The sequence below is a fragment of the Limanda limanda genome, chromosome 7, assembly GCF_963576545.1.
Source record: "Limanda limanda chromosome 7, fLimLim1.1, whole genome shotgun sequence".
NCBI lineage: Eukaryota > Metazoa > Chordata > Actinopteri > Pleuronectiformes > Pleuronectidae > Limanda > Limanda limanda.
The window spans coordinates 8,148,335-8,165,732 of NC_083642.1; the positions used below are offsets into that span (position 1 = coordinate 8,148,335).

The 17,398-nt window shown below is 44.4% G+C and overlaps 1 protein-coding gene across 1 annotated transcript; it reads right to left on the reverse strand.

The window, feature by feature from the left end:
* Positions 1 to 269: 269 nt before the first annotated feature.
* On the reverse strand, positions 270 to 17,146 carry rbm38 (RNA binding motif protein 38). The gene is made up of 4 exons (XM_061075169.1): positions 16,896 to 17,146; positions 14,868 to 14,991; positions 11,925 to 11,979; positions 270 to 1,802 (listed from the first exon to the last, which is right to left on the reverse strand). The coding sequence occupies exons 1-4, from the start codon at positions 17,118 to 17,120 to the stop codon at positions 1,451 to 1,453; spliced, it is 756 nt and encodes a 251-aa protein (XP_060931152.1). The 5' UTR covers positions 17,121 to 17,146; the 3' UTR covers positions 270 to 1,450.
* Positions 17,147 to 17,398: the final 252 nt, after the last annotated feature.

Sequence of the window (17,398 nt, forward strand, 5' to 3'; positions counted from 1 at the left end):
ATCTGCCTAAAGCTCATTGCTGGTTGCAGCTGATGTTTTTAACTCTTGAAAGTGAAAAAAGCATATTTCCCAAAATGATGAACGTTTATGATCAGTGAAGTATTTTTATCGACACATGTAAATGTCCTACATGACTCACGTACGACTCATCGGGCTCCTGGCGGAAGCATGCAGCAGATGTTAGATGCAGCTGATAGCGCTTTATTAACCCCAGTGGGATATTTACCACAATCACTGTCACCCAACACTCAGAGAGCAATGCCATGTACTTTGTTTCAGAAATAATCATTTTATTTTGCATATTTGATGTATGGCTTGGTTCATAACCACTGATGTGGTGCCACAGCACCGAGAGACTCCCGTGTCATTGCTGAAACATCTGTCTTTATTCTGCTGCAGGGAAATATAAAAACACCTCTGACCAGCACAATGAGCTGGAGAAGAATCCTGGTCCTCACACTGGTGATTACTGCATCATCGCTCTAATTCTCTGTCACACACACACAGACACAAATTACACTCACACACCCACAACATTTACTTCTTGACACCTACATCAAAACAAATGTACTTGATATGTATGGATGGCTATGTTATTTAAATATCCTAAATGATGAGAAATACCCGAACAAATGACCGAACGCCATCTGACGACTATTATGATGTTTTTCAGTGTTGACAAAGCCTTTCTCTGAGTAAAGTTCTAACAGTAGCAATATAAAAACAATACACCGACCAGTGCTGCCTACTTTGTTCATGCTTATCCTTCATCCTCATAATTGCATATTCTGTTAAACTGTGTGTGATAACCTTGCAGTGGTGGATAAGAGGAACAGAAGGGAGAACAACAACCATTTTGTTCATTTGAGATGAGACACTAATAAAAATGGCAGATTGAAGCCGGTATGGAGGGAGAGAGATCTCTAAGGCCATAGACACACATGTAACCTTTGATGAGCAGGTAATTGGACCTGTGTTTCTGGGAGAGGAGGCAGTTCCCAGCTTGGCTGATATCCAGCGTCAGGTGCTCGGTGGCGTTCGTAGAAACTGCCGCCGCAGCATCATGTCAAGCAGACTTATTTCTCATTGTCTTTGCCCGTGTTCTCTCCGGTAACCTCCGACCTCTGACCTCCACACTGAGGGTCAACGCTGTGAGAGACACGTCCAGGAGATCACCAGTCATCTCACTCCAGGCCCTGACTTCTGCCATTTAGTAAAAAACATTCAGATCATATGCTGATGAAACAATAAAACATTTATTTCAACAATATTATATAAAAAAAGAAAAGAAACAGGAATGCGAGTGTTTTCTAAAAGCCCTTTGATTACATCACACTCTCTTCCTGGTGATTTAGTCTCATCCCGGTGACGACACAGCTCAACAGTCAGACTGTCTTTGAGTCGTCACTCATCCACCTCCGCTGATCCTCTCCTCTTCTCTCAGGGCTGCTCACTGCATGCGGTCGGGCTGGTGCAGGGGGTAGTGGAGGAAGGCCTGGGGGGCAGCAGACATGGCGCTGAGTGCAGCCAGTTGAGGGGGGATGGAGGCCGGGGGGGTCAGGGACGCCGCCAGAGAGGGCGCCGGTGTGCCAGGGGAGAAGCTGTAGCTGAGGTAGCCACCAGAGGGGGATGGCGAGGGGCTGTAAGGGTACTGCTCCAGTCCTGTGGGGGTGTAGTGGCTGTAGGCGGAGCTGTAGTCCAGATAAGGGGAAGAGAGGGCGGCTGCTGAGGGGCTGAGCTGGGACTGCAGCAGCAGGCTGGGCTGGAGGAACGCCTGGGGGTAGACGTACTGCTGGGCGAGCCTGGACACACAGAGGAACCAGGGTTAGCACCAGAGATTTAAAAGAAGAGCTGAATCTAATGATCTGCACCAAGTTGCATAAACTCTACAGACACTAAATATTTCTTTGTCAAAATCCATGAATTATACCCAGAGAAATCAAGGAAAATCCTGAAAAACAGAGAGAAAAACCTGGATCTGCTGAAGAAACAAAATCCAATATCCACACAATTTAATAATTGGGTAGTTTTTGCATAATATTGCAAACAAACAAACAAACAAAACAAACAGGCAAAGGAAAAAAGAACCTCTTTGGCCATCACAGTTTTCTAGAGTTTAAAGTTTTGGGTCGTTCTCTTCTGAACAACTGCAAGAAATGATTGAGATGCAATTTATTATCATTCAGAAAAGGAAACAGCAAATTCCCACATTTAAGAACCAGAAAACACTTTAAATATAGATTCATTATTTCTGTAATTTATAAAGCAAAAATTAAATGACAACATTTTCTGTACTGAAGCTTCTCAAATGCTAATATTTGCTATTTTTTATACACCTGCTAATAAATGAAGATATGTTTTTCTACGTTTGAATATTGACCTGGAAAAATAAGTGATTAATTTACACCAGCTTGACAGATTTTCATTATTCTCTGACTTAAATAGACCAAATGATCAATCATCTAATCAAGAGATAAATCAGGGGAAAAAATCATTACGTGTAAATTATAATAAATGTAACTATTTCTAATTTAGAGCAAATAGATGAAAGAGGATAAATGAAAGAAGGCTGAGTGAGTTTCACACAAATATAGGATTAGACACACACACACACACACACACACACACACACACACACACACACACACACACACACACACACACACAGAGGCCTGACCTCATTCATGCGTCTGAATATCCGAAAGGCAATGTCAGAAAAATCTGCTTTCTGTGTTCGTAGCTGCCACTCGCTGCTTCTGCTGAGGTCTGATCTGATCATCAGATGTCATTTTAACAACAGCGGTAATCAGAGACGGACACGTGTCGCCTGTTTAACATAAACAACCAGAAAACTCTTGACTAACTGCTCCGTCTATTTATATCCCAAACTAGAAGAGCATGTTTCCGCCAAGGTCCAACAGTCGCCCTCTGGAAAGACATAAGAATTCACTAGATCTAGATTTGTATTTAAATTGGTCCCACTGAATACGCAGGATTTTATACATCAACACCCTGGGTAAACAATGAAAATGTCAAAAAACACATCTTGCAATATTGAAGAAAATGTCCTAGATCCTAGACTAAGTGGGTTCTTTCTTGGAAAAGCCCTCTACATCATTTCATGAAAATCAGTGGAGTAGTTTTTGCGTTATCCTGCAAACTATAAAACAAACACAGACAAAAAACTGACGAAAACCCCTCCTTGGCGAAGGAAACTGTAAAAACCAGAGTCCTGTAAAACCTTCTTCCTCCTTTAAGAGCAATTAGCAGCAGTGTTGCTGTCGCCTTTAAATAGACCTCGTCCCTTGTGTTTAAGTTTAATTAGCACACGACCCGAGAAAGAGAAAAGAAAAACGCTTTGTTCCAAATGAAATATCAACATACTTCAAAATGAAACTTTGTGTGTAGATCAACCACATGTGATCTGTTGTATTTTTGGAATAAAAAATTGAGTGGCACACACACACACACACACACACAGAGACACACACAAGATTGCTGTAAATCCGAAAGTAATGAGAGAAGACGGCGCTCCTCTGTCCTCCTGTCTTCAGTCATGCCCTTGCCCGAGGCTGCCCACTTAACCTGAAATGTCTCAGTTACATCTGGCAACAGCAGCCATGATCATACTGGAAGCTCCAGGTTGTGTTACTGCTGGGCTTTAAAACAACACAACTTTACAGTATTTAACATGCAAACTAAAAAGACATTAACCTGCCACGGAGCAGGTGATCAGAGCGGCGAGTGGCGGCTGCTGCTTATCCGTAAACAGTGAGGGCAGGGATCAGGCGTGATTACACAACAAACACAGACACTGGGGCCTGTTCACACAAACTCTGCTGTATACACAACACACACAGACACACACCAGTAAGTAAACTACTCCTGCCAATGCATTCCAATGTCCTTATGTTATTATAAACTCATTTAAACTTACCTAATAGGCTATACGTGTTAATCTAGTGTATTTCTGTGCATTAATATTTCTTTATTTTATTGTATTTGTGAGTCTTTCTCAGCTGTCAATCATGACGTTTTCACACTTTTTTTCAAGCATCAAGTAACTTTAATACATTTTAACAACAGTCCAATTTGACCTTCCTCACATGTTGCATTTGTCCAGCACCATTAGGAGAATAGAGTCTCATTCCACACAAATTCCCTTCACCTAATTCAAATGCCCCAGAGAGAGAGGAACCAACTCCAACTCTTTACTAAACTACATCAGCAGCAAGACGTACAGACACGCGTGATTTAGGCATCAATGCTTTAGGTTTAACTATTTAATAAGATGTGAACACCTACATGTGACATTAAGTCTCCTCTCACCTGCTTCCAGAAAATTCCATCACAGTAAGAACTATCATAAATGTCAGAAAACATCTTTGAGAAATATTAATTTGGAGTGTATTGACATTTTTTAGTTGGGTCCATGTCCCATTCGCGAACATGGACGAGGCATGTTTCATGAGCTGTACCTTGGCCATCCACCAGGGGGCGATTGAAACGCTTTGGCTTCAGTTTTGAGGAGCTGTCATGTCATCCATCTTCGTGCACACTCTCTGGAAAGTACATAATTTCATTGTACCCTGTGCGTAACAATAAATGTCTTTCATTGAATTGTTTTGTATTGTATTCTATTATATTCTATCTTTCCTTTAAACAAGTAGATGTTTGTCTTTGTCCCAAATATTCCAGATACATTTTCCATAAAAGTCAGTGGTCCAGTGAAGTTTAAAATGTAATAATGCTGTTTATTAACTTTAATCTGTTTTGTAGGTAATATTTTAATCTGTGAAGTATTTTCTAAGCTGCCGGATTAATGTAATGTACTAAAAATATATATTTGTTTCATTTCGAGAGATGGTGGCGTAGAAGTATAAAGTTGGATTGAATTATGATACTTTAATACCTTAAAAATTGTAATTAAGTGCTTGAGTAGGTTGAAAGTACTTAGTTACTTTGCTGACTGGTGCACAGAAATAACCTCATCTCCTTCCAGCTGAGCCTCGTCCCACATCTCTCACGTCAAATAACCAAAACTTATCAAACTGTGGCAGAACATCACGCGTCCATCGCTCTCAGTAAGAAGCTTGGTGAGAAAATCAGGTTTTCAGGCCTTTTCCTGCAGCGTCCTGTCACAGATCAAATCTGCAGACAAATGAGACGCCCCAACGTGAAGTCAAAACAAAGCCGGAGCTAACGACGCTTCTCTCTTTATCCCGTCTCTCCTCTCTCTCCCTCCGCTCGTCTCTCCCTGAGCAGAAGTGCAGTGTCATTTCCACGGCCGCTGCCTGGCTGCTGCTCCGCCCTGACTGATGCAATGTGACAGCGGCATCGTACGAGAGGGAGCTTCGCCTCTCTCCTCTCCGTGCCTGGCATCAACGCTGGCTGTCAAACACACATTTATACTTATATATGTACACACACACAAACACAGGGGGGTGTAGACAAACATGCACGCAAACACACTCGGACATGAATCACAAAGCACATATCCACAAAACACAATTAACAGGTTGTATGCAGCATAGAAGGGGAGTCTGTGTGTGTGTGTGTGTGTGTGTGTGTGTGTGTGTGTGTGTGTGTGTTGGAAGGGGGGTTTCAGACATGGCAGGGCTAATTGGCGCAGCTGCATGGGTGTACGCTCGCTAACAGACCCATGAGAGCAGAATAACCTCCACTGACTCCCCCCCCCTCTCTCTCTCCATCCCCTCTCTGGGTTTACTCCCTCGGAGCCGGCAGCTTCCTCTGCTGCACTCCCCCCTCACTGTCCTTCCTCAGAACCAGGATTAAAGAGACAGAGGGTGTTCTACTGAGTGACAGGAAATGAAATAAAATTTTAAAAAAACGAAACATCTGCAGTTTTTGCGGTTGTTGTTATCCGTTGTGGGTCAAGGTCGGGACTCCTTGAGCGAGGGATGAGTGGGAGGGAGAGGAGCTGAGGGGTGAAGGATCAGCCATCGTATCCTTCATGCCTCAGGACGGACACGCTTTTAATAGTTCAGATGAAGGATGTGAGGAGGGTGAGTCAAAGACACTAACACACACTCATGGAGACGCACACACAGATGACCCCCCAGTCCTCTTGCCACAAACACACACACAGCTTGAGGGAGGGTGACAGACAGAAAGGCCAACATCAGAGCAGGACGCTCAGCTCTCATGTCAGCGAGCGAGAAATGCACTTCAATTTGATTAATAAACATAATATGGCCGAATGTTGTGGTGCAAGTTACTCTGGAAGCTGCTGAAAGGAAAACTCCGGCCGCAGCTGATGTCTGAAATCTGAAGATGTCTCACGCAGCATCCCAACCTTCACCTCACGTCACCAATTCCAACAACACGTCCACGAAAGACTGGACACACTGACCCTCTATGTTACATGTAGGTGTTTGAATGAAGTGTGAAAGTCCCTGAGAGTAGATGCTAAACAAAGATCTACGAGTTGTCCCTTTATCTACAATCTGACCTTGGGTATGGCTTGAGAGAGAGAAAGGGAGTCTGTGTGGAATGAGACCGGCTCTGTTCTCTTAATGGTGCTTTACAAATCATGTCAGTGGACGTCCTGTTCATTTCCACATGTCTGAGATAAGATGTGCAAACAGCGTAAATCTTGCATGAACACGTCGGTGTATTGGAATCAAAATATTTTATGTTTCACTTTCACTTGTTGCACATTTGAATGAGTCATTTGTTAGATGAGATAAATTCAAATTAACTTTGTGATGTGTGGCACTAAAATTTCTTTTTTTTCTCTTCCACCAGGAGCAGAATTGACAATAAGAACAATGCAGAAAGAATTCAATTTCTAAAAAAAAATCAAACCTCAATTCCACTGAACGATTAACCATTGCCATTTTAGTTTTTTGATATACAGTATATAGGCCCATGTATCTGTAGCAGAAATTCTTTACTTTCTAAAATCATATCAACATCGGCCCGAAAAAGTCTTCTCTCTCTCTTTCTGCTTCTCGCCTCGTTCTTGTCCTGGCTGTTGAAATATGGTGCCTGCGGTAAAAAATCTTTAACCTTAAATAATAGTTAACAATTATGTTCAATCAAGGATTGATGTATTTTTGTTCCCAACTGTTTATGACTGCAAAATGCACCGTTAAAAAGAGGAACAGGAGCAGAGTTTATCGTTAAAAGGCATATCCAAAAAACAGAAAAAACAAGAACAGTTTAAAACTGGAAAACTAAAAAGTGCAGATGCAGATTATCTGCATATAACACACAACTTCACCATGTTTCTGTCAAAAGTTCATTTTTTTTATCTCCTCTGTCTCCACTTCACTCTGTAAAATGCCTTTGAGATTTGTCACAAGTCAAATACAATTGAGTTGAACCGAACAAAAGAGAGGATGATGTTCTGTGAAAAGCTTCAAACATGATTCTTTTTCTCTTTTTTTTCAGATTTGTTCTTCAAATCATGCAACAGAAGGGCCTATCCTAATTTCTGCCTTTCCTTAATTGCGTCCCTGGGTATAAGAGGACAATGCACCTGAGGACTCGTCGACTACCTCAACCCCCTCCTGACCGAGAGACTAACACCACCGGCTGAGAGAGAAGAGGAGGAGGAGGAGGAGGAGGAGGAGGAGGAGAAGCAGGTGAGAAAAAAACATCATGTGCAGGGGGAGGAAGACAAAGAGGAAACAGAGGAAGAGCGAACAAATGAGTTCACAAATGTGTCGGCGCCCCCGGAGGCTGTTTCAAGATCCACTGGTTCTCCGCTGAGGAACATGTTTCACAGACAAAGACGAGCACCACCCCCCCCCCCAAAGCTGCTGCTGCACGAGGCCACAGGTGTGCACCACCCCCCCCACACACACCCTAAACAGGAAGTCCCTGCCCCTGCAGCCGCCACCCCTCAGTCTCACACCACTGCTGTCTCCTTCCTCTCTCACTCTCTCTCTCTCTCTTGCTCTCTCTCACAAAACAAGAACGAAAGAAGAGTTTTTCTTCCGCTAAGGGCGACAACAGGCCGCCATGAGTGACAGACGCCCCCCCCCTCCATCCCCTCCTCCTCCACCACCGCCACCACTCAGCTGTAACTCAGAGCCACACTTGGCACCAGCCCGTCCTCCGTCATCTTAAAACTCAAAGCAAATATGCCAAAGCAGGAGACAGAGGCCTGCTGTGTTTGACTCTATCTGTGTTTATCTTTGTTATTTGCTGTGTGAGTGTGGAGGCGGAGCCATGTGTGAGTGTCAGACCTCGTAAGGCCCCCGGGAGCCAGGGATGGGACTCACTTGAATCGAAAACTGGAAGAAATATTTGTTTCACAGTCTTTTTTGGATCAAATTCTGCGTTTCATAAAACTGCAGAGGAAAAGTGATATAAACACATACATGTCCCATTTCCCACTTTAAACACGGATCATGAGGCAGTTTTAAGGTAAAGGTCAATTCCTCCAGACAGTTTCAGTCCAGTTCTTGGTGTTCGAGGATTTATTTAGACATAAGATCAATCGACTTCTATTCCTAATTTCTTTGATAGTGGTGATTTGTAAGGTTGCACTGTTACAGTCAGACAGATCAGCAGATGTTGCTGAGGCTGACACGCAATTAAGAGGGAGAAATGTGAGATGTGATACATTTTTCTTTAAGATTTTCACCAAATTCTGCACGAATAATAGACTTATCTTAATGAAGAAACTTAGTCATTTTTAGTAGACGTATAAGACGTGTGAAATTTGGTGAAGCTTGATTGAATTGACCTGTTGGGGCTTGAAGATGTGTGTGTGTGTGCCACTGTTTTATTTTGCTGCTGAAATGTTATTGTTCCATCTTGATATTTTATTTTACAACATTTATAGAACATTTATATGTGAATTCCCTGTGCACGCAATTGTGCTTTATGTCAATAAACACACGTTAAAGTTGGATACTTTTACATCCTTCTGTGATGAAAGATGGAGAAATGCTCCTTTTCTTTATCAACCTCACAGACCGGTTTGAACCTCGAGCTTGCTCCTTTAAAACTCCTCCGCTGAGCTCAGAGATGTTTGAAGCTGACTGCAGTCATACTGATCATGTCACAGACACACATGCAGCCTCGGAGCAGAAAGATCTGGACAAACGCAAACTAGTTCACATGAACTACAACAGACGAGTATACAGGTTCGACAGGCTGCGGCTGTAGTCACGCTTGTTGAAATATGCAGTCTTTTTTGTTTGTGAATTTAAGAGGATAAGTCAATGTCACCTGATGATTTAGACAAACTACAGAGAGCTTGTTTTGATGGTGACAGAGATCCTAGTTTAAGTTTCTGTTGAGAAGAAATTCATCCAAACATCAACCACATCTTGCAGCTGTGCTGTAATGAATCTGCAGAGGTGAAACATGTTGGTTTCACTTCTTCTTCTACAGAGACGGCCTTTTCCATTAGAAGATTATCAAACATCGAAACCGAACCAGATTCACAGGAAACATCTTCCACTGATGTTTGGATTTCTGCCTCACAGTGAGGTTTGTTTGAAGAGGAAAGTGAACAACACATCATCTGGAGATACCCTCTCAACTCATTTCACAGACACACACATTCATTGATTTCCTTAAAATTGTCTGACCCTTAATACCTACACCTCAAACTTAACTTAACCTACACCTTAAAACCAAATTTTTAACCCTAAAATTAACCAGAGTCTATAAACATGTCTTCAACCCTAAAATGTAATGATTTACATTATGAGGACACACCCACACACACAACCTTGTCTAACCTAGAGTCCAAAACCTAAAGATATCCTTGCTACAATCACACAGGACTGATAAAAGCAGCACATCCCATCGAAGTGGCTCAAACACACAACTGTCACAAACAGCTTGACGCTCGAATAAGCAGGTGTTGCTACACAAGTAAACAAAGCAACACCTTGTGTAGGTGTTTGTCTTTCCAGTTCGTGTTAGTGTCGGTGTGCCAGGTGATATTTTGCCTGTTACACTTCAGGTGTCAGAGCTGTGATTTGAAGCAGAGACGAACAGAGACTCCTTCTGCACTCGACTGTCCTCCCTCACTGTGGGAGACTTCCAATCAGCCCATCATCACTCATTCATCGACTCATCTGGGTCAGCCTCAATTCCCTCATCACTCATTCATAAATCACAAATTGAGGACTGCAATATTAATAGCACTCAGAGCAGTTGAGGTTTTTTAATGGGCATTTCTGTAGCTGCAGGATCCAAACTTGTCGTCCTGCAGGAAGTCAGTTTTTCCAAACCACTACGTCCTGTAGAGAAAACACAGTTCTACTCTTTAACTTTTGAAATTAAAGAGAAATTACAGTGAAATCCAGAACCTTTCTCCTGAGGAAGCAGATATTTAAATTTGAAGTGATGCCTAACACAACCGACAGATGTGATACTGGATGACAGTTTCCCGGTCTCTGATCACCTCAGCAACAGTGAAACACAGAATATCTGAGTCAAGCCTGAGTGAGTGTAGTCAGAAGAGTCAGCTCTGCTCAACTTACACAACAAGAAGCTGCTGAGCTCGACCTGCAGTGTTTCTCCTGAGCCTGTAGCCGACAGCGAGTGAATAACCGTCCATGTTTCACTCAGCAAACTTAGTCATTACGTTTTTTCTTTATTCTGTTCACACTGAAACTCAGGGAGGCCTTCGTATGTGGATTCATGTGAGTTACCAGGCAGAGATCCTGGGAAACAACAAGCTGATTCTGGGCACCTCAAACAGAGAAGTTCAAGTTTGTAAAGATTGCTGGCCCCCTGATAAAGTTTGAAAACTTCAGGGGCTGCATTGTGGTCTTAACGGGCAGAAACCGAGACGTTAGGAGGGGATGACCTGCATTCACTTCCTGATTGGTTCTCATGAAAAGCGTTGCAAACACAAACTGTCAGTTACAGTTCCACCTCGTTGTCGGTCTAAGAAAAGAAACCCCTGCACTTACTTTTTACCATATTTTCAGTAACTAAGCAACAAACTGCAGAGTAGACAATCAGCTTCCTGTTAACACCAGCACACACATGCCAAGCGAACATGAGTGGTAATAATAGTAACCCTAATGTGACAGGCGTTTTCAAGTGTGTAAGTATGGACAGAGTTAACTCCTGATACAAAGATAAAACACTCGTCTGGGTCGACATCGTTATGGATTACAAATGTATGGATGTAGCCTAACTTTAGATTAATCTGGTGACCTCTGGTGGGGGTGCTGACCCTTAAGGTTGGGAACCACTGACCCAATATATCTGGATACCAAACTCACAAAAGCCTACATCGATTCATGCAACAATCTCTGTGTGCACTAATGTGAGGAGAGATTATGTGAGAGGTAATGGCAGCACTGTGTTTAGAAGCGTGAGCGTGTTTGTGTGTGTGTGTGTGTGTGGGTGTGTGTGTGTGTGTGTGTGTGTGTGTGTGTGTGTGTGTGTGTGTGTGTGTGAAGAGAGAGAGAGAGAAGGAAAATGAAAAGCGATGTAGGGAAGTTTGACTAAATGGTTCGGTGCCTCAGTGAAGCCCAAGTCATGCGTGAGAGAAATCCAGAATTGAGCTCCTCATGAGTTTAATAAGGCAGAAAGACGGAGAGACAACACAAGACCAATACAAATACATTGTGCAGACACGGATAAAAAAAGAAAAGAAAAGACTGTGTGTTTGAAGCGCCGTTTAAACAAGCGTCATTTGTGCTGTGACAACAAACGGGGCTTCTTCTTCTTTGTCTCACGTTGCAGAATGGCACTAACCAACACAAAACCCCGAGCAGGAGGCAGAGCTCACACAGACGTCAAGGACGGAGGAGTGAAGTGAAGAGGAGGAGGAGGAGGAGGAGGAGGAGGAGGAGGAGGAGGAGGAGGAGGAGGAGGAGGAGGAGGAGGAGGAGGAGGAGGAGGAGGAGGAGGAGGAGGCAGGTGAGGTGAGGGAGAGAGGTGGAAATAGAGGTATTGATTCTCTTCCATCTTACCCATATTGCCTCTGAGCCCACGTAGGATGGACTTGCTGAACTCCAACAGAGAGACCTGCAGACAAAGAGAGAGAGAGAGAATGAGAGAGGGAAAGAGAGAGAGAGAGAGAGAGAAGCCGTGGGGATGTTTTAGCGATCTGCAGCACACGCGATGAAAGAGACGGGCGGACAAGGACAGAGCCGATTCTCTCGCTCTCTGTCTCTGCGCGTTTGTCTCAGATGTTAGCATGTATACCAGGGAATCACAGACTGTTGGCACACACACACACACACACACACACACACACACACACACACACACACACACACACACACACAAACACACAGACACACACACACACACACACACACAGTCGAAACGCTCACACAACTATTGCTATTGCTCACAAACATCTGTGACCTCGCTGCCTCCAGAGTTCATCGGGAATCAGCTGAGGATGAGTAAGAAAGGAGAAACTTATCCGACTCCTCTCTGCCCCCCCCCCTCTCGCCTATTCTCCACATTCCTGCAGCTATTCACTCCTTCCTCCCGCTTACTGTACAGACTCATGACTTCATCAGCCCTCCTCTTTTGTTCGTGCACACGTCTAAATGCGCGTTTCCTTTCTTTGCCGGGACAAAGCAGAGACAGACACGGTTGTTATTTCTTCTTGGCCCTTAACAGTCTCGTCCCCTCTCTCGCTCTTCTTATTCTCTCCCTTTCTCTCCCTTTCTCTCGCTGCTGACGCTCAAGAGAGCGCCGCGAAATACCAAGCGCTGCCATCTCCCATCAGCGGCGTGCTCGGGGAGTGGCGTCGCAGCACTGGTCCAGGAATAGGGGACACACAGTCAGTGGTTGTTTGTCAATCACACCTACACTCTGTGGTAGTTCAGCCAGCGAGCATTAAATGAGGCAGCGAGGGAGAAGCAGTGAGAACATCGGAGGGGGGGGGGGAAGCAGGAAAGCGTGTTCTCTGCTGCTGGTACGCTGGAAAAGCCCGGCGGCATGAAAGCTGTGCGGCTGTATGCTGGGAATGAGCAGAGACACTCGGCAGGGTGATGAGCACACCAGTGGTTTTGCATGTTTCATCCCACCAACCTCAAATTTGTTTTATTTATTACACTTTAGATCGATTTTCTATGGGTTTTAAATTTATTTCAGTGAAGCTTAAAAACCAACAAGGAGACCATTTAGCTGCTTTTATCATTTTCTCATCAAAGTTGCATTATTGTCTTGAGGTGAGTGTTTCCAAACACATTAGAACCACGGTTTGACGGCATTCAGGATAAGATGTTTTAAACTCCATAACTCATATCTCATATACAGATGTTTTGTAGTCCAGCTGCAGTGGCTACAATGGCTCTACATCTCAACCTGCATGTAACTCGTACTGTCTTCAAATTTGTTCATTTATTACACTTTAGATTGATTTTCTATGGGTTTCCATTTATTTCAGTGAAGCTTAGAAGACAACAAGGAGACCATTTAGCTGCTTTTATCATTTTCTCATCAAAGTTGCATTATGGTCTTGAGGTGAGTACTGTTTCCAAACACATTAGCACCACGGTTTGGTGGTTTTCAGGATAAAATGTTTTAAACCCAATTACTCATATCTCATATCCAGATGTTTTATAGTCCAGCTGCAGGTGTGATACAATGGCTCTACATCTCAACCTGCATGTAGCTCTGTACTGTATTCGTCAATAACAAAAGTGACGATACGATTTGACTTTTCATTTGGTTTTGGGGTCTTCCTTAACACGTCAAGTCCTTCACCATCATATGTTTAAGGAAATGATTTACAATGAAAGTCAAATGTTAATGCTATTGCATGTTTGTTTAATTTTTATGTCTATCTGCTTCAGAGGCTGACAAATTAAAGTTTTTGTAAACACCAGTTTTTCTCAAAGCGCCTCAGGAAACCCTCAGATTTCAAGTGGTCGTTTTCAAACAACGACTTAAGGGTTTTAAAGTGTGTTTATTATTATGCATAACTATTATCTGCTGTCACATCTGAGGCAGAAGAAGAACCTGGTTCAGGTGTTTACATTGCTTCAGTCTCTTGGTTTCTGTTGGAGGATTCCACCGAACATACCCAGGCCCCTGAAACCAGGGTCTGGTGTTTGCATGTGCAACACAAAGAGGAGAAACTAGTGCACATATAAACACAGTCAGTGTTGTTGTAAGGTTTGTTTTTCTGCTCGGAACCATTGTTGCACATCATGCTCCTCCCTCCCTCCCCCTCCCTCCCTCCCTCCCTCTCCATGTTTTCTATCTGCAGCTACTGCCTCAATTCTCCATTAAAAATCTAAACACCACAATAATAATCCAGAACAGTATTATCTCTCAAATTCATGATAATGTGATGGTAGCATAACATTGAGGGAGATTCAAAAGTGATATATTTACTGTCTTGGGCCAGTTTTCATAGTTTGACTTACGACATTAGATAATAGAAAATTACAATCCATGCATGAACATGTTAGAGGTTTGTGTGACTCATAAACTATAACAAGACAAACAATTATCTCTGCCAAGGTGATTATGCCTTTTGTCTATTATTTATCTGGATTACGTAAAAACTATTGGACCTATTACTACATTGGCGACATTGGTGGTTTTTTTGACGTTTTCACCCATTTCCTCTTGATGAAAGAAAATCGGGGCATATTTAAGGAACTGATATCCATTAGTGTTTGCAATGCAGTACAGGTCCAGATCAAAATCCACATCTTGAGATTATACATGTGGTTTTCTAGGGGGACTGCTGGGCCTGAGCGGAGCTCCTACATCTATTGACCTGTTTTATGGGAATGGGAGCCACAGACGGCGTGGGGAAATCAGAAAGTAATCAGAGTCTGAGTCGTTCCCTTTAAGTTACATGATTTGTAGTATTGGGGGTGAAACGTGGTTAGAAGCTGCTCTCTGATACTGTGTGTTCAGCTGGGATCTCACACACTTACTTGTCTGCGAGCTGCGAGGTTTGGCTCCCAGGTACGCCAGGTTCACGTTGGCCTTCCTGCCGTCGATGATGGGGTTCGGGTCTTTGCACGCCCGCTCCGCCGCCCCTCTGTCCACCATGGTCACCTGTTGACAGTGTCACAGCATCTCATATTAACATCACTCTTGTTAAACTCTTTAGGCAAAACATCATCGCATCATGTGAAAGCTTCTCTATCCGGAGCGGAGGGAGTGATCCTGACATGAGCGCTCCGATGGAGCATCAGACCCAGAGCGGGTCGGCCCTCAGGGAGCTGCTGTCCTAGTCTCTCCTCCAATGATTCAATCTCTTAGCTGAAAGCGTGAGGAAACACTGACTGCACTTCATGGAGGCAGCAATTAGAGAGTTTTAATGCTTCCAGTGGAGCGTCGGCTGTGTGTGGCTCTGGTGTGGGCTGATACGTAGGAGGCAGATTCTGGTTTTTTTTTCACACTGGGCTGCCAAGGATGAGATACTGGATTCTTCCTTGAGGGAGTGAGTCGACGTGTGGGCAGATAACAGTGGGAAGGAGTGGAGAAGGTGAGGACACACACAGTGCAGCTACACACACACACACACACACACACACGCACACGCACACACTCACAGTCTGTACACAACTAAACCACTAAGAAACGGGCCACTGGAAAGCAAGCCGCACACGCTTGCTTTTGTTTCACAGCATCAGACTCCTGACTCTTGCAAACAGGAGGCGAGCGGATGGTCTGACATCGTTCAAGAAGCTGCTGCTGGGAATTAAAGACCACTTGGGGGGAGGAGTGGGGGGGTGGGGGGGTGCAACACAACACACACACTCATCACCTCAGCTGATTGGCTCACTGGCCACAGTGAGGCAGAGATAATTTGCTCTGTTCAGGGGTCAGAGTACAGAAAACACACAAATTCCTCTCGGCCCTTTTTTTTTTTGTCTTGGAACGACACAAACTCACAGTCGCACAAACTCACAGTCGCACAAACTCACAGTCGCACACACGAACAACATAAAACCATCCAAGCTGAGGGGGGGGTGGGGGGAGGGGTTGAGGGGGCTGCGAGGGGAGGAAGTCAAAATGAAACTACTGCAGCCTTATCTTGCAGAGCCAACTGACATGTCACACCTCTGTGAACAAAGACACCCCCCCCACCCCACACCACCCTCTCCCACACACACACACACACACACACACACACACACACACACACACACAGACAGACACACACACTCTTGTACTTCTATATTAGTGAGGACATTCATTGGCACAATGTACTTACCAGCCCCTCACCCCAACCTTAACCATTACAACTAAATACCTAACCCTAATATCTTCTGAGGCCGTAATATAACAATATATATATAATAACGACATAGATATAAAGTAACCTTGGTGCCTGTGGCCCCCTAAAACTAACCGGACCCTAAAACAGCCACATGAATTTGTGAGGACCGGCCAACATGTCCTCACAAAGTCAATGTCCTCACTTTGGTTGTGGGCTCAAGATGGTCGACACAAACACACACACACACACACACACACATTCACACAAAGATCCCCTTGAGTTGGTATAAACTGGTGCAGCTGTGGACAGATGTCTCTCTTTGTGCTGTGTGTGTCTGTGTGTGTGTGTGTGTGTGTGTGTCTGTGTGTGCGTGTGGACTTTGGGACTCCAGAGATAATTGATGACACACATTTAAGAAATAACCTGCTCCTCATGCCTCGAGCATGTGACTGCCACCACCAGACACATCGCACATGGCAGCTTGTGGAACAAAGTGTCAGTGTGTGTGTGTGTGTGTGCAGCTCCGAGCCTCATGAAGACACAACAATTAAAACTGCAGGAGACAGTGATCATAACCAGGGGATTAATAAGAAGAATACAATTAACTTTCATGATAAGGTCGTTTTAACCCCATTACTGACTGAAGCTGTTCCCCACCCTCCTCCTCCTCCTCCTCCTCCAGAGAAGCTGTGTTAAATCCACATTTCACTTGACAAACATTGGATGAACTCACAAAGCCGTATCCTCTGGATTTGCCGGTCTGCTTGTCCGTGATCACCACCGCCTCGTCGATGTCCCCGAAACTCTCGAAATATTTCCGAAGTGACGCGTCGTTGGTGTGGTAGGGCAGCCCGCCGACGAAGATCTTGGTGTGAGTCGTGTCCTTCTCCATGGTGGTGGGGTGCATTATCTCTAACGGGACCCCCAGCAGCTGACCCACGAACAGAGGAGAACTCATGCGGGTTGCAGGGTAGGGGGGGGGGCAGACGAACGGGACAGGGATGGCACAAAAGACAGACACACAACTTTACGCGCCTCGGTCACCGCGCGTCCATGGCTATAAGCACGCAGCCTCCAGATGTTCCAGGCGCAGCAGCTGGATGTGTAGTCCTCCCGACAGGTGTCTCCCTCCCTCTTGTCTCCCTCCCTCTTGTCTCACGTCCCGGAAAAAAAGCACACATCAGTCTTTAAGCTTCTGGAGGCGCGTCCTGCGTGCGTCTGCTCCAATGGACGAGC